The following is a 23,267-nucleotide window of genomic DNA, read 5'->3' as shown; positions in this document are numbered from 1 at the left end:
ACACAGTTCCATTGTTCACTATAATATAATTTTTTTCCAGCCCTTCAAAGTGCAGGAAAAACACTGTTTTTATTTGGACCTAACCAACTCACGTATCCCTCCACCCAGGGTTAGCGCCCGCCGATCAGCAGTTGGTTAGGTCCAAATAAAAACTGTGTTTTTCCTGCACTTTGAAGGGCTGGAAAAAAATATATTATAGCGAACAATGGAACTGTGTATTTTTTTCCAGGTAAAACCTCTTTTAGGCCGTGAAAATAGGCCGTTTCTTTGGGTCTGTTCACAACACTGTATGTTGTAAATCTCTGGGCAGGGCTATTATGGGCTGGCGTTGCTAACGGGAGGAGTGCAGAGAGTCTTCTACTGCAATTAAAGTACTTAGGGGCTATTTGGAGATCATACAACCACACTTTAAAACAAAAAAGCTACTATCCCTTTAAAGCGTTTCTGGCCTCCGACCAGCAGGTGGCGCGGTCCTCACGCGTAGCCGCACTTGTGCAGCTTCAGGTTGCGCTGGTCCGAGTACCTCTTCCCGCACTTGTCACAGATGTACTGCTTGCCGCCGGCGTGCACGTGCCTCTTGTGCGTGCGCAGGTGGCTGCCCTGGCTGAACGTCTTCCCGCAGACGTCGCAGCCGTACGGCTTCTCGCCCGTGTGCACGCGCGTGTGCAGCTTCAGGCTGTTGGCGTTGTTGAACCTCTTGTCGCAGTCGCTGCAGGCGAAGGGCTTGGCGTCGGAGTGCGTGCGGCCGTGCGAGATGAGGCTGCTCTGCTGGCTGAACGTCTTGCCGCACTCCTTGCAGCCGAACGGCCGCTCGCCCGTGTGGATGCGGCGGTGGATCTTCAGGTTGACCGACTGGCGGAACGTCTTCCCGCACACGTCGCAGCCGAACGGCCGCTCGCCGCTGTGCACGCGCCGGTGGTTCTTCAGGTTGACGGCGTGGCGGAACGTCTTGGGGCACTGCTCGCACTTCAGCGGCTTCTGCCCCGTGTGGATGAGCTCGTGGGCTTTGAGCGTGACGGAGCGCGTGAAGCCTTTTCCACACGCGCCGCAGACGAAGATCTTCTTGCCGGTGTGCGTGTGCGCGTGGCGGTGCAGGTTCTGCAGCAGGTTGAAGCGGCGGCCGCACACCTCGCAGCCGTGCGGCTTCTCGCCCGTGTGGATGATGGCGTGCGTCTTGAGCTGCGCCTGCTTGGTGAAGCGCTTGCCGCACTGCGCGCAGGCGTACGGGCGCTCGCCGGTGTGCACGCGCATGTGGCTCTGCAGGCTCTGGCGCTGGCGGAACGCGCGGCCGCACTGCGCGCAGGCGAACGGCTTCTCGCCCGTGTGGATGCGGTAGTGGGACTTCAGGTTGCTCTGCGACGTGAACGACTTCCCGCACGCCGTGCACATGAAGTACTTCCACGTGACGCTCTGCAGGACGAACTGAGGCTCCGACGGCGGCTTCGCACGCACCGGAGCAACCGCTGCTGTCGCTGTCGCCATGGAGACGGGCTGGGATGCTTCCAGTCGAGCTCCTGGAAACAAAGACAGAGTTCAACAGGTGAAGTCACATGACACTTCCTGTCAGCCCGTCACAATAAAAGCCTCCTGGGGCATCAGTAGCTATCTGTCCCATGAACTAGTGAAGGAAGGAAGGAAGGAAGGACAAAGGGAAGGAAGGAAGGAAGGAAAGAAGGAAGGAAGGAAGGAAGGAAGGAAGGAAGGAAGGAAGGAAGGAAGGAAGGAAGGAAGGAAGGAAGGAAGGAAGGAAGGACAAAGGGAAAGATGGGAGGATAGAAGGAAGGGAAAAAGGAAGGAAAGATAGAATGAGGGAGGGAACAGATTGGGCCAATTGGGTCAAAAAGGAAGGAAGGAAGGAAGGAAGGAAGGGAGGGAGGGAAAAGGGACTGTGGCAAGAAGGAAGGGAAAAGGGAAGGAAAGAAAGATGGAGGGAGGGAACAGATTCGTTCAAGGAAGGAAGAAGAAGGAAGGAGGAAGGGAAAGAAGGGAGGAAAGAAAGATGGAGGAAGGGAACAGGTTGGGTCAATTTGATCAAAAGAGGAAGGAAGGAAGGAAGGAAAGAGGAAGGGAACAGATTGGGAGGGTCAGTGGGTGTGATGGGGCCTTGTATTGATGAGGTATTGACTCACTCTCAGCGATGGCTCCCAGGTCGATGTTTCCGTGTTCGTCTTTGACGGTGACGGCCATCACGAACGGAGTGTCGGCCGCCGCCTCCTCCTGCTTGGTCTGTGGAGACATAACATACACACGTCAGAGTCAGAGTCAGTGAATGCATCACGAGGAGCAGGTCAGTGAATGCATCACGAGGAGCAGGTCAGTGAATGCATCGTGAGGACAGGTGAGCAGTTCTTACCTGAGGGGACTCGTCCTCCTCGCTGCTCTGCAGACGCAGTCCGTACGAGTGCTCCAGCTCTGGAGGACAGGAAATGACATCATCATCATTCAGCCTCCTGATTGGTCTGTGTGTGTGTCAAGGTTATTATAGAGTCTAGAATATATATATATATATATAGTTATTATAGACCGAATCTCCTTATTGTTTACATTCTACTTCCTGGTAGAAAACCAGCTGTAATTTGAATGAGATCAATAGTAACGAACGAGAGTTTAGCTATATATCATATTTTTCACGCCCTATCACCGTTTAGACAAATCTGAAATGATTGAAGAAACATTACTATTTCTGTGTGTGTGTTTTGTGTTGCTATGTGTTGTATTTATTCAGTTTGGGGGAATCACAGTGTCTAGAAAGCATCAGTGGCTCAGCTGACAGGGACAGCTAACGGTAGCTAAGCTAACGGTAGCTAAGCTAACGGCAGCAGCTAAGCTAACGGTGGCAGCTAAGCTAACAGTAGTAGCTAAGCTAACGGCGGTAGCTAAGCTAACAGCAGCTAAGCTAACGGCGGTAGGATAGCTAACGGCGGTAGCTAAGCTATCGGCGGTAGGAGCTAAGCTAACGGTAGCTAAGCTAACGGCGGTCGCTAAGCTAACAGCAGGACGTCAGCTGTTAAAACCCTCCCGTTGTGGGACACGACATGAAACTACTCCAGTTAGCTCAGTCATGTTGGAACTCAGATATCCGCTGGAGAAAATATTTTTTCATGGAGCGTTTATTGAGTCACTGAGTTATTAAAGTTAAACAGGTAGCTAACCGTTAGCCCAGCTAATCTATGATAACCATGACTAATTACAAAAATGTGCACACAGAAATAGTAATGTTTGTCCAATCATTGGTTTTATAAACTTTACAAACATCAGATTAGTCTAAACGGTGATATAGTGACATGAAAAATGAGATATAAGTTATATAGTGAAACTCTCGTCCGTCACTATTGTTCTCATGCTGGTTTTCTACCAGGAAGTAGTTGTAAACAACAGGGAGATTCGTTCTATAGTTTCAAAATGTTCATTAGTTTTTATTTTTATTTTGTTTTTCAGTTTAGTTTTAGTGAGTTCAACAAGAGATGAATCAGTTTTAGTTTAGTTTTTATTTAGTCTTAGTTGTAGTTTTTATGTTGTGTGTGTGTGTGTGTGTGTGTGTGTGTGTGTGTGTGTGTGTGTCTGTGTGTGTGTGTGTGTGTACGCACCGACTCGTGTGTTGTCGAGGACGTGCAGCACGCTGGTCTGGTTCCTCCTGCCCCCCCCCCCAGACTCCAGTAGTTTGGCTTCGTCCACGATGTTGAGGATTTTCCCCAGAGCCTCGTTCCCCAGAGTCTCCATGACCGAGGCAAACTGCACCTGGAGGGAAGAGTAGGATACTACTGGTCAACATGTACTGTTACAGTAAAAGTAGCTCAGTCGTATGTATTCAAGTAATAGTAATAAGTAGCCTACCAAAGAGATCTAATACTCAGTGCAAGTACAAATCCTCTGGATATGTACTTAAAGCAGAAGTAAGCGATCCGGTGGTTTTGGCTAATGCTGCGTTCCAGGCAGGCTTTTGAAACCGTAAATTACAGCTTCAAGTCACGACTTACGACTTTGTAGCGTTCCAGGCAACCCACTCGTGTTTCTCCGACCTGTTTTACCTGTGAAAGTCACTATAACGGCCACTCGTAACTTCTGACCCGTGAACTCGTACCAGATCGAACTGGTACCACTTCACAGGTCGGAAAAACACCAGTTACGAGTTGCCTTGAACGCACCATAACTTCCTGTCAGCAGATGGAGTTAGCAGCCCCCGCCCTCGTCATGGATCTATTGGTCCTCGTCCCTACGTCACCACATTCAGGCGCATCCCTTGGCTGCACACACAGAGAGGACTGCCCCTTTATGCCGTTCTCTCTCCTCATTGGATAAAGGTTGTAGGATACAAGGAATGTTTTCTCCTCGGCTCAGAGCAGAGCAGAGTGACTGACAGACCCGTGTTTCAGACCAAACACTCTATAGAAGTGATTGCTGTCGGAAGATGTGATTAAGACTTAGCCTATATTAAAGGGAACATATTATGCAAAACTCACTTTTTCATAGCTTTAGTGTGTATTTGCCTCCTCGCCCCTTAAACGTCAGTTTTGACGACTACGTCAACATTTTGTAAACTGCCATAGTAAGAAAATGTGTCTCTTAACAAGCTGTTAAGTGTAATTTCACCCGGTTTATTACATCACAAGCCGGGTGATGTGAATATTCAAGCCCTCGCTCCCATGGTTACCACGGTTACCTCAGCTACCAGAGCGAAGCTTCTAAACCGACCGTTTAGAGCAGGGCTGTGAAACTGGTGTGTAGAGAACCAGCTGTTTTTCTGACCAAAGCCTGTTACTAACATTACTGTTAGACATCAAGGTGCCAGGTCAAGAAGCAGAAATGAGCTGAATATGTCCCTTTAACACAAATATTCAACTTACTTCTGCTTTAAGCTTTCATCTAATGTAGCTAAGAATTACTGTTCAAAGCTTTTTTTGAAGATGACCAATTCGTACATGAGTAAAAAGTGTGACAACCAGCCCTGGTCTCCTCTCCCCTACACAGCTGTCTGACCTGCAGCAGGACAGTGAACGCCTCACAGATAAACTACTGACTCATCCCGGGCTGCAGCTCCTCACCATCTTGTCCCGGTTCTGGTCCTGCTGTCTGGCCGGTGGAGGAGCCTCTCTCCCGGTCCCGGTCCCGGTGCTGGTCCCGGTCCGGACCGTGAGGCTGAAGCAGACCGACCCGTCCTCCACCAGCCGCTGCAGCTGCGCCACCGCAGCGTGGACCAGAGTCTCCATGACGGTGGCCAGCTGGGTGGTCAGCGGGACACAGCTGCTCATCAGGCCGGCCGCAGCGCGCTCTGCCCCGGCTTCACTCCGCCTCAGGGACCGCTGACTGGCTGGAGCATCCGGAGCTCCGGGGTTCTGGCGGTTCTGGCGGTTCGGCTGGAGCAGAGGAGAGTAACGTAACGTAACGTGAGTCAGAGCTGCTCGGCTGCTTCTCAACTTCTGACAACACAGCAGAGACCGGAACCGGAACCGGAAGCAGCTGTTTGTCTTCCGGGTCGGACTCGAACAGGAAGCTGCTGCTGAACCTGAACGCACCACGCAGTGTTTACAGAACTGACCGAACCGGTTCTGTTCTGTTCTGAAGGAAAAGTTCTGCAGCGTCCAGGTCCAGGTCCAGAACCAGAACCAGGACCAGGTCTGTGTTGAAACTGTTTCAACAACTTTATGAAGCGTCTCTGTGTGAGTTTGTGTTTAGATCCAGGTCAGGTCGGTGCCCACAGGGGGCGGGGCTTCAGCTGCAGGGGGCGGGGCTTCAGCTACAGGGGGCGGGGCCTCGTCGATGACGTCACATGTGTATCTAATTAAATCACCTGTTAACAAAAGCAGTGACTGGATAGATCAGTTGTTGTCTATCCACCTTTTTCCGAACGTCAACAGCGTAGCCTGTTTTGCCGGTTTTGTTCTTCCGGTGGAATTTTATGTTTACGTTTCCATGGTTTCGGTAGTCGTGGTAAATGCATGGATTTTTTTTTTTTTCAATGAAAATGTGTAAAACACATGGATCATCACAGCAGCTTTTAACAGTGGATATCACCCAGACTGACTGACATCATCCGTGTTAAAAACCAGCGTTAATAGATCCATGCGTTTACCGTAACTATGACAACGACTGAAAACCATGGAAACGGAAACGTACAATTCCACCAAACCGGCAAAACCGGCTTCTGGTTCTGACCATAGATGACGTTCAGAAACTTGTGGATAGTTAGAGAACGATGCTAACAGGTTCCTGTTGTTCTGCAGCTGAGCCTCTTTAACCCAGTCCGGTCCGGTCCAGAGTGATCCAGTCCGGTTCAGTCCAGTCCAATCCGGTCCAGTCTGGTCCAGAGTGGTTTAGTCCGGTCTAGTCCGGTCCGGTCCAGAGTGGTTCAGTCCGGTCCAGCCTGGTCCAGTCTGGTCCAGTCCAGTCCGGTCCAGTCCAGTCCGGTCCAGTCCGGTCCAGAGTGGTTCAGTCCGGTCCGGTCCAGTTAAGTCCAGTCCGGTCCGGTCCAGAGTGGTTCAGTCCGGTCCAGCCTGGTCCAGTCTGGTTCAGTCCAGTCCAGTCCGGTCCAGTCCAGAGTGGCGGCCATGTTGAGTTCCTCCAGGATTCTTCTCTGTGCTACAACTCGTCATGTGACCAGACGCTGCTCCAGCTTCGTCTCCAGGATGAGGTCTGGAACTCTGAGACCTGATTGACTGACTGACTGATTGGTTGGTTGATTGGTTGGTTGGTTGGTTGGTTGGTTGGTTGGTTGGTTGGTTGGTTGGTTGGTAGGTTGGTTGGTTGGTTGGTAGGTTGGTTGGTTGGTTGGTTGATTGGTTGGTTGGTTGGTTGGTTGGTTGGTAGGTTGGTTGGTTGGTTGGTTGGTTGGTTGGTTGGTTGGTTGGTTGGTTGGTAGGTTGGTTGGTTGGTTGGTTGGTTGGTTGGTTGGTTGGTTGGTTGGTTGGTTGATTGGTTGGTTGGTAGGTTGGTTGGTTGGTTGGTAGGTTGGTTGGTTGGTTGGTAGGTTGGTTGGTTGGTTGGTTGGTTGGTTGGTTGGTTGGTTGATTGGTTGGTTGGTTGGTTGGTTGGTTGGTTGGTTGGTAGGTTGGTTGGTTGGTTGATTGACTGAGTGATTGGTTGGTTGGTTGGTTGGTTGGTAGGTTGGTTGGTTGATTGGTTGGTTGGTTGATTGGTTGGTTGGTTGGTTGATTGGTTGGTTGGTTGGTTGGTTGGTTGGTTGGTTGGTAGGTTGGTTGGTTGGTTGATTGACTGGTTGGTTGATTGGTTGGTTGGTAGGTTGGTTGGTTGGTTGATTGACTGATTGCTTGGTTGGTTGGTTGGTTGATTGGTTGGTTGGTTGGTTGATTGGTTGGTTGGTTGGTTGGTTGATTGACTGATTGATTGGTTGGTTGGTTGGTTGGTTGGTTGGTTGGTTGGTTGGTTGGTTGGTTGGTTGGTAGGTAGGTTGGTTGGTTGGTTGATTGACTGATTGGTTGGTTGGTTGGTTGGTTGGTTGGTTGGTTGGTTGGTTGGTTGGTTGGTTGGTTGGTTGATTGACTGATTGGTTGGTTGGTTGGTTGGTTGATTGACTGATTGGTTGATTGACTGACTGATTGGTTGGTTGGTTGGTTGGTTGGTTGGTTGATTGACTGATTGGTTGATTGGTTGGTTGATTGGTTGATTGACTGATCGATCTCCTCTCAGGTTTCTGAACAGGTTAAAGGAGGACGATGGTTCCTGTGCTGCAGCTCTGCAGAACGCTGACGTTCTCCTGTTCCACCGTCTGGCTCCTCTGCTGCAGCGCACCGAGAACCACAGAACCTTCAGACCACGGAACCTCAGGACCTCAGGTACAGAACCTCAGAACCTAGAACCTCAGAACCTAGAACCTCAGAACCTCAGAACCTCAGAACCTCAGGTACAGAACCACAGAACCACAGAACCTCAGAACCTAGAACCTCAGAACCTCAGAACCTCAGTTAGAGAAAAGAACTAGGGATGTGCACGGTTCCCCAAGTACTCGAGTACTCGGGTAAGAAATCTGCTACTTGGTTATGAATTTATTACCCGGTTAATAGGATTTAAAAAACGTCACGTTAGAGCAACAGTCTAGTGTCGGATCAAACTACATCATCATGCCGTGGTTCAGCTTTTTGTCGTGTTAAACAGTTTCAGATCAAGCAACGTGATTTTCTGCTGTAAAAGCGTTTTTGGATCGAGCCTCGGACTTTCAAACCTTTTACAATAATCTGTGGTGGTTCCCTCGGTGTTACACCTCGTCCTGACATGCAGCGAGCAGCAAGCGAAACGGCAACGAAAACTCGCGCGAAGGTGTCCTGATGCAGCGAGACGATTTTGTCGCGAGTGTATTTTATTGGTTCAGAATCCAAACCAATCAAATCATCGAGGGACGTAAACAAACTTGCGGCGCTATTCTGAGATTCCTGGTATTTCCTGGTTGTTGTTTCTCACATCTCTGAGTGTTTGTTCCTCTCATATTCTCCTCTCTCTGATAACTAGCCTGTCAACAGGAAGCAGCGTGTACTTATAAACCAATAAGAAGTGTTTAGAGGCGGGACACCGATAGAGACAACATGAGCGAAAATTTCAGGGTTGAGTGACATCGCTGGACGGAGCGACGTCGCTCGCAGCGTCAGGACAGGCTGACTGAAAAGTAGCTACGCATTCTAATCACTTTTCCCCGCTCGCGTCGCTGTCACGTCGCTGTCTGTCAGGACGGGGTGTTAGTCGTCAGGACGGAGACGACAGGTGTCATCAAGTCTGTTAGAGAATCTGCTTTGAGTTTAGAAACATTGTGAAACCTTCCCAGTTATTTCCTGAGACGATGCGAGGCCGAGAGGACCGAAGGCACCAACATGTAGTCTGGACTAATAAATCAGCACCGCTAATGATTTAAAAAAAAAAAAAAAAAAACAGTTTTTTCTGTTTGGTTCCAGATGTGCAGGCGGTTCTGCAGCGGCTCGGAGCAGACGGGTCCCTGCTGCAGGAGGCGGTTCTGGTCGGCTGTTCTGAGCAGAACCAGGCTCAGTTCTGTCTGGATGTCGGTAAGAACAGATGTGACCCGTTCTGTCAAAATGAGTCGGATGTCACAACGTTCTATTTTTAGATAATCAGCTGATAACGTGGAAAACCCATAGAAAATCAAAACATTGTTTTACTCTAATTTCAAAGCAACGACGTTCAAAAACAATCTCCCAAAGTTTCACAGTCCAGATAATTGAGAAAAGGCACGAAAATAATGATTAAAGTCGACTTGCAACTTAAACCCTCTGAAGATGAGCGTTGAATCGGTGCAAAACATGAAATATCTTCTGAACCGTTCATGATAGAGACGAGCTGTAAACTGCATCTGAATCGCGGGATTCTCTGCTTTAACTGCAGTTTTCTCAGGTTTTAGAACGGAATAAGAGAGTGAAAGATCGTAATTCAAATGGCCACATCTAGAAAACCATCAAATGTAGCTATGACTTTGACTAGGGTATCATTTTAAAGCTTATTTTCTAATCTTTCCATTGATACCAAAATCTCAACTTTGAAATGTGGGTCACTGTGATTCATTTTGATGGATCAGGTCACATGTGGATCCAGATCACTGCTGTGGTTCTGGTTCTGGTTCTGGTTGTGGATGTTGTGCTCTGTGTTGGGTTCTGCAGGAGAACTGGACCCGGCCGCAGTAGAAGAAGAGGTCCAGGGGAACTTCATGGACCTGAGGAAGTCCTTCTTCCTGCTGACCGGGTCGGACGCCCCCCTAGTGGCCAAGGTCAGGAAGCTCCCACAGTGTTGTTGTTGGCAGGCATTTTAGATTTAGTCTTAGTCTTTTTGACAAAAATACTTATTAGTTTTAGTCAATTTTAGTCATTTCTATATGTGATAGTTTTAGTCTAGTTTTAGTAAAAAAAAAAAAAAAAGTCTTTTAACAAATTAATTCAATAAAGGAATGGTTTTACACATAATGTTTTTCCACCCAATGGCAAATACTTTCTGGTCTAGGGATTATGCATCAGCCTCCACACAGATAAAGTGGTAACAGCAGCCTGGTGCTTTCAGTTTGTTTTCTGCTGGATTATATTTATAATACGTCCATATATGTTCTGGTGGAGGGACTGCAGGGCTGGTCTCTCTGCAGGGCCAGGTCCTGGTCCAGGTCCTGGTCCTGGTCCTGGTTCTGGTTCTGATCCGGTCTCTCTCTGCAGGGCCAGGCTCTGGTCCTGGTCCTGGTCCTGGTTCTGGTTCTGATCCGGTTTCTCTCTGCAGGGCCAGGTCCAGGTTCTGGTCCTGGTCCTGGTCCTGGTCCTGGTTCTGGTCCTGGTCCTGGTCCTGGTTCTGGTTCTGATCTGGTCTCTCTCTGCAGGGCCAGGGCCAGGTCCAGGTCCTGGTCCTGGTTCTGGTCCTGGTCCTGGTTCTGGTCCTGGTCCTGGTCCTGGTTCTGGTTCTGATCTGGTCTCTCTCTGCAGGGCCAGGCTCTGCTGCGCTGGCACCAAACCAGCCGGTTCTGCAGCGCCACCGGGGAGCCGACCCAGAGGAACCGGGCCGGCAGCCAGAGGGTCTGCAGCAGCAGCGGCATCGTCTACTACCCCACGGTACCGGACCAGCCTGAATATCCAGACTACATCACTAACATGTCTAGTGTGTCAACGAGCGGTAGACCTCGGCTCAGTCCAGGGGGCGGGATGAAGGCTGTCTTTCAAACTGCCTCTGCACCAATAGGGTAGCGCTACGACCAATCAGAGCAAAGAGCAGGATGACGTCGCTAGATTAAACTTTACATCCTTCTTCTAAATGAACGACTTCAGGTCAGTTTCTTGCTCAACTTTTAAAGAAAATGACAAATTTAATTCTTTCAAAGTTGATGCCAACGCCGATTCAAACCATTCCTTTGCCAAAGCCATCTTCTGGTCATGTTTTACACCGTCGCTAGTATGTCGTCATGGCGTTAAGCCGCCCAACGACTCTCTAAACAGATAGAGCGCTGTGATTGGTCAACACAAACGGTGTTCCAGACTCAAAAAGTTCCTCTGGCTCGTTTCTAGACCTACGGAGCAAAGAGATCTGCTGCTGCTGCTAGGGGGCAGAGAGATTTATAGGCTACAACTGGACCAGAACCGGGTTGGAATCTGCTTCAGACCGGATCTGGACCGGATCGTTGAGTTGATGTGTAGAGTTCCAGGTCTGACTGGGTTTTCCTCTTCTCTCCTGGTCCCGGTCCACCTGGTCCACCTGGTCCCTGGTTCTGGTCCTGGTTCTGGTCCACCTGGTCCATCTGGTCCTGGTCCTGGTCCCTGGTCCCGGTCCACCTGGTCCCTGGTCCTGGTCCTGGTCCTGGTCCTGGTCCTGGTCCCGGTCCCGGTCCTGGTCCATCTGGTTCTGGTCCTGGTTCTGGTCCTGGTCCTGGTCCCGGTCCAGATGTCTCCGGTGGTCATCGTCTTGGTAACGGACGGCAGCCGCTGCCTGCTGGCCCGCCAGGCTTCGTTCCCTCGGGGTCTCTACAGCGCTCTGGCCGGTTTCTGTGACATGGGTCAGTGTCTCACACACACACACACACACACACCCCTGTGGGCCTGTTGCCGTGGTAACATGCAGCTGTATCTCCAGGTGAGTCAGTGGAGGAGGCGCTGAGCCGCGAGGTGGCGGAGGAGGTGGGTCTGGAGCTGCAGAGCTTCTCCTACAGCTCCTCACAGCACTGGCCGTTCCCTCACAGCTCCTTCATGCTGGGCTGCCACGCTGCTGTTAGCCCCGCCCACGCACAGGTGAGAGGAGGATCTGAATAAATGTTGGACTGTCCCTTTAATGACTATAGGGGTTATGGTGAGAAATGTTGGACTGTCCCTTTAATGACTATAGGGATTATGTTGGACTGTCCCTTTAACGACTATAGGGGTTATGGTGAACTGTCCCTTTAATGACTATGGTGAGAAATGTTGGACTGTCCCTTTAATGACTATAGGGCAGTGGTTCCCAACCTGACGGGCGCCAAAGATCCAGGGGGGGTGGCGAAGCCCTCTTGATTTTAAGGGGTTTAATAATTTTAATGTAATTAAAATGTTAAATAAATGAGTCGGTTAAACATTTAATTCATATGTGACAAAATCAACTAAATTCAGGGGCCACATTAAACATTTATGTGTGTATGTAAATAGATAAACAAATAGGCCTGTATCAATAGATGACTGAATATCAACAGTTTTAAAACATTAAATACATAATATAGGACGAATCTCCTTGTTGTTTACAACTACTTCCTGGTAGAAAACCAGCATGAGAACAATAGTGACGGACGAGAGTTTTTCTATATTTATCTACTTTTTCATGTCACTATATCACCGTTTAGACTAATCTGATGTTTGTAAAGTTTATAAAACCAATGATTGGACAAACATTACTATTTCTGTGTGCACATTTTTGTAATTAGTCATGGTTATCATAGATTAGCCGGGCTAACGGTTAGCTACCTGTTTAACTTTAATAACTCAGTGACTCATTAAACGCTCCATGAAAAAATATTTTCTCCAGCGGATATCTGAGTTCCAACATGACTGAGCTAACTGGAGTAGTTTCATGTCGTGTCCCACAACGGGAGGGTTTTAACAGCTGACGTCCTGCTGTTAGCTTAGCTACCGCCATTAGCTTAGCTACCGCCATTAGCTTAGCTACCGCCATTAGCTACCGCCATTAGCTTAGCTACCGCCATTAGCTACCGCCATTAGCTTAGCTACCGTTAGCTGTCCCTGTCAGCTGAGCCACTGATGCTTTCTAGACACTGTGATTCCCCCAAACTGAATAAATACAACACATAGCAACACAAAACACACACACAGAAATAGTAATGTTTCTTCAATCATTTCAGATTTGTCTAAACGGTGATAGGGCGTGAAAAATATGATATATAGCTAAACTCTCGTTCGTTACTATTGATCTCATTCACATTACAGCTGGTTTTCTACCAGGAAGTAGAATGTAAACAACAAGGAGATTCGGTCTATAAAGCAGGACAATATCAGTCACAATGAATTAGAAAAACAGCATCGGTCACCAAAGTTTTCAATGGTAAAAATATAGGTCCCTTAAGAAAAAGGTTGGGAACCACTGCTATGGGGGTTATGGTGAACTGTCCCTTTAACCTCCTGTCTCGGTGCAGCTGGACGTGGACCGCTCGGAGCTGGAGGACGCTGGCTGGTTCAGTCTGGAGGAGGTGACCTCAGCGCTGCAGCTGGAGGCCCCGCCCCCTAGAGGCCACGCCCCCGACCTCTGGCTGCCTCCACCACACGCCATCGCCCACCGCCTCATCACCGAGTGGACGGTCCGGCAGCGAGGGGCCACGGTCTGAGTCCAGAGACCAGAGGTCCCCCAAAGCATCATGGGAGCTGGATGTTTATTTTACCAGTAGAATGATTGACAGCTGAGGACACTAATGAACACACTCTACCTCTAATTACTGTTAAACAACTGTTGATGTTTCATTAAACTCATTAAAGCTTCTTCAAACTGTCGACGTCATTTCATTTCTGCATCTTTTTATTTATATACGTAGAGTTTAAAGGGACAATGAGGAGTTTTCTCACTACATTTATGAGCCTCCCCACCGTGAAATTCTTTGACCGGTGCAAGACAGACTCATGTTTTCATTCATCAAGAATTAAAGTCAGAGGTTGGAAGACGATCACATACCGTCGTAGTTCCCACCATAAACGGAGATTCGGCGGCGTTATTCTCATGACTCGCCACGAAACCGAAAGTAAAGAAACGCTGGTCGGCTCGCCCAGCATTTCCACCACCACTAATAATAACAAAATAACCATAGAGACAAAACCATAGATTTATCTAAAATGGACCATTAACAAGTGGTAACGGAGATTCATCCACATTAATATCAGACTTTTTTATAACCAAATAGAAACTCCTGGTTGTCCCTTTAAATGATTCAGTCCAAACCACCAGACTGTGTTAGGTTCCTCCAGGTGTCGCTGTGGTTCCTCCAGGGGGTAAAAGGGGGCGGGGCTTATCTCATCTGTTTCCGGGTCACCAACCACCACGTGACTTCCGGTTTCCCCTCCACACACGTGAAGCAACAACAACCACAGCTGCAGCTCTACCGGACTGAACCAGGACCAGGACCAGAACCAGAACCAGAACCGGACCGAGCCGCCACCATGAGTCCGGTAAGTTAAGTTAACCCTCCACCTCCCGGTCTGTTCCGGTCCCGTTAACGGAGCTGGTTTCACCTCGCGGAGCCTCACGAGCTCAGATCCACGAGCTCTACGTAACATGAGACTGGACCGAGTCCGGTACCGAGCCTCCGGTACCGAGCCCCAGAGCTCCGGGTCAGAGCCGAGGAGGAGCCGCTGCTTCCCGGTTCGGGTCTGGTCCCGAGCTGCGGCGTGACGTCATAACCACTGCTTATTATTATTATTATTGATTGATTGATTGATTGATTGATTGATTGATTGTTTTAATGACCACACAGCCAGGCTGGTGGAATTAGCTTCCGATACAGCTCATTGGTACAGGTTCCAAACATACAACATGTATAGACAAACACACAATTACAACTTACAGGGCCGTGCTTGTTCCTCAGTGTTCAGAGTTCAAGATATTTATTGCAGTGGAGTTATTATTATTAGTAGTAGTGTTAGTAGTTTATTCGAAGGTGTTACAGTCAGACATCGATCAATAATCAATAATGAATTCATTAATTCAAACAGAACTCAGAAATGTTACATAGATGGATAATGTTTGTTTATTTTACAGAGCAGATGTTTAGCTTCAGAGTGTTGCCGTGTTGCTAACACTCTGAAGCTAAACATCTGCTCTGTAAAATAAACAAACATTATCCATCTATGTAACATTTCTGAGTTCTGTTTGAATTAATGAATTCATTATTGATTATTGATCGATGTCTTTTTGGTAGATAGGTTAATGAGTGAAATTTGAATTTTGGGTGAACTATCCCTTTAAACCTCTGCAGCTCTTTATGGTTCAGCAACAGGAAGTAGAAATATAATCTCTCCTCCATCATGGTCTGTGTTAGTTCTTTGCTTTGTGTATTATTGTCTGTACAGTTGTAATAGCTGGTGTAGGTTGTTGTAGTGTTTCAGCTGCACATTGTCACCATGAATGAAAAGGAGCTTGTTATAATTACATTGGCTTACTATCAACACCAATATTATACTCTGTTTCAGAATATTAAAGATGATGAAACATAGTAGTGACAAGAAAACAAACCTTCTTTTTCTCTTTCTCCTTATTTGTAGACACTTATCTTCTCTTTTTTAAACATTTTCTTAAACTGAGACTTGTACAACTTTTCAGTTCTTTGCTTTGTGAATGCCGTAGTTTTACACCTGCAACAGAAATACACATTAGTTTTAAGCTTAACCTGGCAGATGTCTGTTTAAAACCAATAAATAATCAGCTTCAGATTCACAGTCGATGACAAACGGAGACTTTCAACATAAAAGCGTTCTGACTAGGGATGCACATGATTAACCGTTTAACCGTTAACCAATAACAAGACCTTTGACCGATTAATACTATCGGTTATTTATTTATTTTATTAGCTCCTTATGTCGTCAACTCATGGGGGCGTGTCGACACGTGCAGACTTCACTGCCTTCAGTCATATTTAGTAGCAAAAAGTTCCACAGGAGGACTGACAGTATGAGCAGCAGCCCCCATGAAGGAAGATCAGACAATAAATGTAGCTACACGGACATAGATGTGAATCACCTGTAACAACGGCGCTGAGAGAAAAAAAAAAAAGAGGAGGTCGCTGCTCTCCAGCCTGTTCACCTGCAGCTCTCCTGCAGCTCCACAGAGGAGCTGTCAGAGGAGACTCTGCTGCTCCTTCAGTCTGGTGTTTGGCTGCACTTTATAAAAACAGTTCTACATTGGACGATCTAACCTCCAGAGCGCGATCAGCTGAGACAGAGAACAGTGGATGTGGCGCTGCTCTGTCGCAGCGCACGTCTGTATTAACAGCAAAAAATAAAATAAAATAAAATTGGAGCAATCTTTTTTTTTTTTTTTTTTTCGTGCGCCGCAAGCATCTTAATCTTATCGGTTAACGGTTAATAATCGGTTAACGAGCGTCGGTTATCGGTCAGAATTTTTTTTCAAAATGTGCATCCCTAGTTCTGAGTCCAGCTGTGTGTGTTGTGTTGTGTGATGATGATGATGAGTTGACTCCGCCCCCTTCAGCCTCGCTCCAAGAAGCGGCGGCCGACGTTCCGGCGGCTGCTGAAGACGAGCGGCGTGAAGCTGGAGAACAAGCTGAAGAACCGCAGCCAGAAGCAGCAGAACGTGGCCAAGAAGCAGAGGAAGGAGCAGAAGAAGCTGCGCCAGGCCGTGAAGGACGCGGCCGGGCGGGCGCCGAGACCGCTAGAGACCTACAGGAAGAGACCAGGTGAGACCACCGCACATCTCCCACACACCTCTGTTAGGCTCCACCCACTGAGCCGCACGCCCTCCCGTAGGCCCCGCCCACTGGTGTAGTCTAATGTGTTGTAGTGGGTAAACTGCTTTCTAGGTGGTAAACTGTTCATAGACGCTGCTTCTCTAACTGTTTTATATCAAGGAGCCAAAACTGACACAAACTAGACCACGGACCCACTGGACAAAACACCAGAAATACACAAACTATCAATGTATGTTTAAATCAGGCATGGCTACATTTTTGAAAGATTATAGAGACATTTCTGGTAAAAAGTGGTACAATTTCTCACAAAAAAGTTTAAATTATTATTTTTTTTTAGAAAAATCTGGTCAAATTTCTAGGAAAGAAATTCTAGGAAAAGTGGTAAAAAAAAAGAAGAAAAAAAGTCAAACGATAAATTAAAAAAAAGTGGTAAAAGTAAAAACTAGTATATAGTAAATAGTAAAAAGTTGTTTTTTTAATGAGAAGAAACTGGTAAAATTACTCAAGAATTCTAGAAAAAGTGGTAAAAAAATTTCAAAAAAAGGGGGGACAAACAATAAGACAAAAAGTTAAAATTTCTTTAAAAAATAGTAAAAAGTAGAACAGAAAAATTGAGAAGAAACTGGTAAAAACTTTCTAAAAAATTCTAGGAAAAGTGGTAAAATTAAAGGAAAAAATAAATAAAATAAATGAACCAATAACCGCTGCTGTTTGTGTGGGACAGAGGAGGAGGAGGAGGAGGAAGAGTTCCTAGAGACGCTGCCCATCGACATGACGGAGGACGGAGACGGAGACCTGCAGCAGATGGCCGCCATGGCCCGCCACGCCTCCTTCGTCACCAGGGACCTGTCGTCATGGTAACCACACACACACACACACACACACACACACACACACACACACACACACACACACACACACACACACACACACACACACACACACACACACACACACACACACACACAGAGCTCAGATTAAAACTCATTCATACAGAAGTCGGACTGTTGCAGGAAGTCATCAACACAATGTTTTATAGTCAACATCTACATCATATAAACATGTAACTCAATAACGATGTTATTGAGTTACAGAAAAAGAGCAGTTAGTTAATATTAATGTCCTTTTTGAACCGTTGAACAAATAATGATGAGCTGGGTGATATTTAAACCTCCTGAAGCTGGTCGAGGAGCAGCAGAGAGTCTGGTCTGATGAAGGAGGAGGCTCCAGCAGCGGTGACGTCAGTTTATAGATATAGACATGTACGTGTGTGTGTGTGTGTGTGTGTGTGATGTCACAGCGGGCCGGTGCACAGCGGGAAGAAGCGGAGCGGCGAGGTCGTCCGTGGTTACGAGAAGGTGCCGAGGAAGATGCTGAGGACGGAGGAGAAGGAGGTGATCCACCTGCTGCCCATCAAGGACAAGACGGGAGTCATCCCTCAGAGCGTGGAGCGAGGTGGGGCCCATCGGACAGGGATCCATCAGTTATTGATCAGTGATCGGTGAAACTGGTTTCAACTTGTGTTCTGTCTGTTTGAAGTTGTCAAACGGCCGGAGGAGGAGGAGGAGGAGGAGGAGGAACCAGACCAGGAGGAGGAGCTAGAGGAGGAAGAGGAGGAGGACGGTATGAGAGACGTTTTATTAGTAAAATATTGATTAGAAATAATCAAAGTGTGCTGACAGTGAGTGACTGAGGTGTGTGTGTGTGTGTGTGTGTGTGTGTCCGTGTTCCATTGGCAGTGTTTATGTCCCTTGTGCAAGAACCCTTGTACTTCTTTATTATGTGTGCATAAATACATATTTCAAATGTGTGTGTTGTGTGTCCTCCGGAGCAGAGGGGGCGCTGCTGAGCCCCGAGCAGAGGGAGCAGCTCCGGGCTCAGACCATCAGACAGAAGAAGCTGCTCATCGCTGCTCTGGGATCAGCCGTCGTGTCCGACCCCGTCAGCAACGTGAGTCCCATTCTATATAGACAGACACACACAGAGTTGTTTTAGAGGGAAATTCATGTAAAACCTCTGATGCACGTTGCCTTCAGGGACAGTTTCTCATCAACAGTCTCTGTATTTCCCTCTAAAACAACTCTGTGTGGTAACGTTGTGTTATTATCTCATAGCGTGGTGAATGTGCAGCTCACAACTTGTCCACCAGAGCGTTGTGGAGTTGTTGGATTGCCAAAATGTTGAACTATCCCTTTAAAGTAACATAAAAGTTATGCAAATAGTTACAGTTAGTGTGTGTGTGTGTGTGTGTGTGTGTGTGTGTGTGTGTGTGTGTGTGCAGATGAAGCGTCTGAAGGAGCTGCGGGCCATGCTGATGGAGTCAGACCCGTCGGTGGCCGTCACCGTCAGGAAGCTGGTCATGGTTTCTCTGATGGAGATCTTCAAGGACATCGCTCCGTCCTATCGGATCAGAGCGCTGACGGCCGAGGAGAAGACCGCCAAGGTCAGACCCCACTCACAACTACAGTTATTAGTTACTATGATGTAATTCAGTTACTAACTCAGTTACTTTTGGGGGTATTATTAGTATTATAGTAGTATCTAACTATATATATATATAACTAGAAAAAATGCGTGTGAGTGCTGAAAACAGCTGAAGAAGGAAGCAAAAAGACAGAAAGAAAGAAAGAAAGAAAAAGACAGAGAGGGGTCGAAAGAAAGAAAGAAAGAGGTAGATAGATGGAGATAGAGAGGGGTAGAAAGAAAGAAAAACAGCGAGAGGGGTAGAAAGAAAGAAAGGAGTAAAAAGACAGAGAAAGGGGGTAGAAAGAGGTAGATAGATGGAGATAGAGAGGGGTAGAAAGAAAGAAAAACAGAGAGAGGTAGAAAGAAAGAGAGAAAGGAGTAAAAAGACAGAAAGGGGAAAGAAAGAAAGAGACAGAGAGAGAGGTAGAAAGAAAGAGAGAAAGGAGTAAAAAGACAGAGAAAGGGGAAAGAAAGAAAGAAAGAGACAGAGAGAGGGGTAGAAAGAAAGAAAAAAAGGAGTAAAAAGACAGAGAAAGGGGAAAGAAAGAAAGAGACAGAGAGAGGGGTAGAAAGAAAGAAAGGAGTAAAAAGACAGAGAAAGGGGAAAGAAAGAGACAGAGAGAGGGGTAGAAAGAAAGGAGTAAAAAGACAGGGAAAGGGGAAAGAAAGAGACAGAGAGAGGTAGAAAGAAAGAGAGAAAGGAGTAAAAAGACAGAGAAAGGGGAAAGAAAGAAAGAAAGAAAGAAAGAAAGAGACAGAGAGAGGGGTAGAAAGAAAGAAAGAAAGAAAGGAGTAAAAAGACAGAGAAAGGGGGTAGAAAGAAAGAAAGAAAGAAAGAAAGAAAGAAAGAAAGAAAGAAAGAAAGAAAGAAAGAAAGAAAGAAAGAAAGAGACAGAGAGAGGGGTAGAAAGAAAGAAAGGAGTAAAAAGACAGAGAAAGGGGGTAGAAAGAGGTAGATAGATGGAGATAGAGAGGGGTAGAAAGAAAGAAAAACAGAGAAGTAGAAAGAAAGAAAGGAGTAAAAAGACAGAGAAAGGGGAAAGAAAGAAAGAGACAGAGAGAGGGGTAGAAAGAAAGAAAGGAGTAAAAAGACAGAGAAAGGGGAAAGAAAGAGACAGAGAGAGGGGTAGAAAGACAGGGAAAGGGGAAAGAAAGAAAGAAAGAAAGAAAGAGACAGAGAGAGGGGTAGAAAGAGACAGAGAGAGGGGTAGAAAGAAAGAAAGGAGTAAAAAGACAGAGAAAGGGGGTAGAAAGAGGTAGATAGATGGAGATAGAGAGGGGTAGAAAGAAAGAAAAACAGCGAGAGGGGTAGAAAGAAAGAAAGGAGTAAAAAGACAGAGAAAGGGGGTAGAAAGAGGTAGATAGATGGAGATAGAGAGGGGTAGAAAGAAAGGAGTAACCCTGTGATAGACAGAGTTAACCCTGTGGTGTGTGTGTGTGTGTGTGTGTGTGTTGTTCAGGTGAAGAAAGAGACTCAGCAGCTCAGAGAGTTCGAGGAAGGTCTGGTGAGTCAGTACAAGTTCTACCTGGAGGACCTGGATCAGACGGTCAGAGGTACACAACCACAACTACACAACTACACACACACACTCACAACCCCACACACACACACACACACACACACTCAGGCCTAGTCCACACGAACACGGGTAGTTTTGAAACCGAAGTTTTTGGGCCCCAGATAAAAAAGAAATCCCCATCCATCCACACAAAAAATAACTCCGTCCACATGAAACCGCAAATCCTCTCAAACAATGTCATGTGCATTCCACAGCAGCAGGTGGTGATACCACTCCTACAGGAAAGCAGCTGTAACTTGTTACAGAGTGGAGGCTCAAACAGCTCAAACTGACCGGCACCGCGAGACGAGTCCACGCTACTAACACACCCCGCCCGTAATCTATGTTTATGACAGATACGAAAATACACAAATACACACATGGTAACGATAATCCATCGATCCACTGATTGGTTCTGAGGCTTAATTGAAAACAAATGTACAGGATGGGAGGAAGCTAAACAATGGGGAAGTGACCGCAGTTTACTATTTGATAAAAGCCGATTTACTCCATATCAACATTATGTTTACATATGGTGACCACACGATTTTGTATTAGTGTCGCATGTTTAGTGATTATTGATATTCACAGTAGTAGTCCACTCAGCGTCTGAGTGGTCAGCGCATGATGATCCATGGGTCAGGGTTAGGGATGTCACGATTACTTGTTTTCACAATTAATCGTGGTATTTAACGCCACAATTATTTAATCGTAAAGATTCCTAAATACCGTTACTTTACCAGAAAGATGACGTTGGAACCTTATCGGCAGATGTGCGCAAAAATAAAGGTAAATGCAACGTAACATTGAATTGGTAGGAATTTAAATGTTAGCGTGTCATTTTTAATTAAAAAAAAAAAGTAAAACAACTATTAAAATGAACACAAATATTTGGTATAGACAATTTATGACCTGAATATTCCAAACATTTCCCCTGGGGGGTTAATAGATACTTGAAATATTTTGTGTAAACAATGAGTAATGTCATTATATTTTAACTATATTTGATTTTACACATTCATAGTGTTGTGTGAAATTAATTGATGCATAATAATCGTGATAATCGCAGTACCATGATTATTTCTCTGACAATAATCGTACCAAGAAAATGTATAATCGTGACATCACTAGTCAGGGTCCAGAAGCTTGATGTGCTAGCAACAGTAACTAGGGGGGGCGGGGCTTTGTGAAAAATGTCCAGTTTTCCTGTCCACACATGAAGCTGAAACCGGAGTTTTAGAAAAAGTTCACCTTGGACTCTGTGTGTGTGTGTGTGTGTGTGTGTGTGTGTGTGTGTGTGTGTGTGTGTGTGTGTGTGTGTGTGTGTGTGTGTGTGTGTGTGTGTGTGTGTGTGTGTGTGTGTGTGTGTGTGTGTGTGTGTGTGTGTGTGTGTGTGTGTGTGTGTGTGTGTGTGTGTGTGTTCATCAGACTGGAAGCAGCAGAAGAGGAAGCGTAGTCAGGCCGTGGCCCTCCAGGCCTACGTGGGTCTGGCCGAGGTGGCGGTTCGATGCCTGACTGAGCTGCTGCTGGCGCTGCCGCACTTCAACTTCCACAACAACATCGTGGTCGTCCTGGTGCCGCTGATGAACGACGCCCACAGAGAGGTGAGTGCAGCCGGACCGCCGTCGCCATAGCAGCAGCAGGGGGCCAGCATGCTGCCGTGATGCCTTCAGGTCTTAGACCGGGGCTGTGTGATGCCTTCAGGTGTCAGTGTGTGATAGGGTTGTGCTGATTGGTGATCCGATCGTCTATCAGCGATTGGAAGGACGATCGGCGATGTTTTGTTTTCTTGCCGATTTTACACACACACACACACTCGCTACTTTTTTTATTGATCCAATGCACGACCAAATGACAGTGTTTCACCAATCAGATGCAGCCACTGGCGACGTCCAATCAGACGGAGCCAGGTAGTCATATGACCACACACAAACTCTCTGTGGTAAACAGGATGGCCACTCCGCCTCAAAGTTGAGGAAACGTAAATCACGTCCGCCACGATCGACATTATTTGGCTCGACCAGCGCAATATCGCTCCGATCATTGATCATAGCGCTCTTTCTCCGCCTATAGGCCTTCACCACACACAGAGAGAGAAGCGCGCATACAATGCATGACAGCAGTGCACGCCGCACGGTAAAAGCGAAAGTTACGTTCCGACACCCGCCCCATGGATACGCCTATTGACGATCTCCTGAGAGGGCGATTAGGACGATCTCAGAATGTCAAGATCACCCAACACTAGTGTGTGATGTGTTGCAGGTGTCAGACCGGTGCTGTGATGCGTTCAGGTGTCTGTGTGTTGCAGGTGTCAGACCGGTGCTGTGATGCGTTCAGGAAGCTCTTCCAGCAGGACAAGATGGGCGGAGCTTCTCTGGCCGTGGTCAGAGTCGTCTCCGGCCTCGTCAAGAGCCTCAACTACAACGTCAGACCTGAGGTAACCAAAGTAACTAGTAACTAAATAGTGTGTATATATAATAACTAGAAAGAGAGAGCGTTTCCTTCAGGAAATGTGTGTGGGTGCTGAAAACAGCTGAAGAAGGAAGCAGAAAGACAGAAAGGGGGTAGAAAGAAAGAAAGAAAGAAAGAAAGAAAGAAAGAAAGAAAGAAAGGAGTAAAAAGACAGAGAGAGAAAGAAAGAAAGAAAGAAAGAAAGAAAGAAAGAAAGAAAGAAAGAAAGAAAGCAGTAAAAGCAGCTGCCCCCCCCCCCCCCCCCCCCCCTCTACAGGTGCTGCGGACGCTGCTCAGCCTGAGGATCAAGGAGAAAGAAAGGAGTAAAAGACAGAGAAAGGGTGTAGAAAGACAGGCAGAAAGAAAGGGAGGGATAGATAGATAGAAAGAGGTAGATACAGTATATGGAGATATAAAGA

General features: G+C 46.9%; 3 protein-coding genes across 5 annotated transcripts in view; 2 read left to right on the top strand and 1 right to left on the bottom strand.

Annotated features, from left to right (window-relative positions):
• Positions 1–416: 416 nt before the first annotated feature.
• On the bottom strand, positions 417–5,607 carry LOC311002849 (uncharacterized protein). Its single transcript, XM_083994404.1, has 5 exons — positions 5,043–5,607; positions 3,588–3,738; positions 2,354–2,412; positions 2,130–2,226; positions 417–1,514 (listed from the first exon to the last, which is right to left on the bottom strand). Exons 1-5 carry the CDS (start codon positions 5,247–5,249, stop codon positions 475–477), a joined length of 1,554 nt encoding a protein of 517 aa, XP_083850530.1. The 5' UTR covers positions 5,250–5,607; the 3' UTR covers positions 417–474.
• An 871-nt stretch (positions 5,608–6,478) lies between these two features.
• On the top strand, positions 6,479–13,448 carry nudt13 (nudix (nucleoside diphosphate linked moiety X)-type motif 13). Its single transcript, XM_083994435.1, has 8 exons — positions 6,479–6,628; positions 7,645–7,790; positions 8,898–9,005; positions 9,615–9,721; positions 10,416–10,541; positions 11,365–11,476; positions 11,554–11,708; positions 13,097–13,448. The coding sequence occupies exons 1-8, from the start codon at positions 6,546–6,548 to the stop codon at positions 13,283–13,285; spliced, it is 1,026 nt and encodes a 341-aa protein (XP_083850561.1). The 5' UTR covers positions 6,479–6,545; the 3' UTR covers positions 13,286–13,448.
• A 617-nt stretch (positions 13,449–14,065) lies between these two features.
• The window catches only part of noc3l (NOC3-like DNA replication regulator), a 38,346-nt gene continuing 29,144 nt past the window's right edge, over positions 14,066–23,267 (top strand). For 2 of the 3 annotated variants that reach the window (XM_083994381.1, XM_083994380.1), the window contains exons 1-10: positions 14,066–14,117; positions 16,156–16,360; positions 17,097–17,229; positions 17,673–17,827; positions 17,912–17,995; positions 18,204–18,322; positions 18,654–18,815; positions 20,299–20,392; positions 21,826–22,001; positions 22,706–22,834. In XM_083994381.1, the coding sequence (XP_083850507.1) occupies positions 14,109–14,117; positions 16,156–16,360; positions 17,097–17,229; positions 17,673–17,827; positions 17,912–17,995; positions 18,204–18,322; positions 18,654–18,815; positions 20,299–20,392; positions 21,826–22,001; positions 22,706–22,834 (1,266 nt within the window). In that variant the 5' untranslated portion in view covers positions 14,066–14,108. The remainder of the gene's footprint in view (positions 14,118–16,155; positions 16,361–17,096; positions 17,230–17,672; positions 17,828–17,911; positions 17,996–18,203; positions 18,323–18,653; positions 18,816–20,298; positions 20,393–21,825; positions 22,002–22,705; positions 22,835–23,267) is intronic. The other variant, XM_083994382.1, reaches the window with a different exon arrangement.

This window comes from Trachurus trachurus, assembly GCF_905171665.1.
Source record: "Trachurus trachurus genome assembly, chromosome: 19".
NCBI lineage: Eukaryota > Metazoa > Chordata > Actinopteri > Carangiformes > Carangidae > Trachurus > Trachurus trachurus.
The sequence above is the reverse complement of the archived record's forward strand: the minus strand, read 5'-3'. Positions and strand labels throughout refer to the sequence as shown.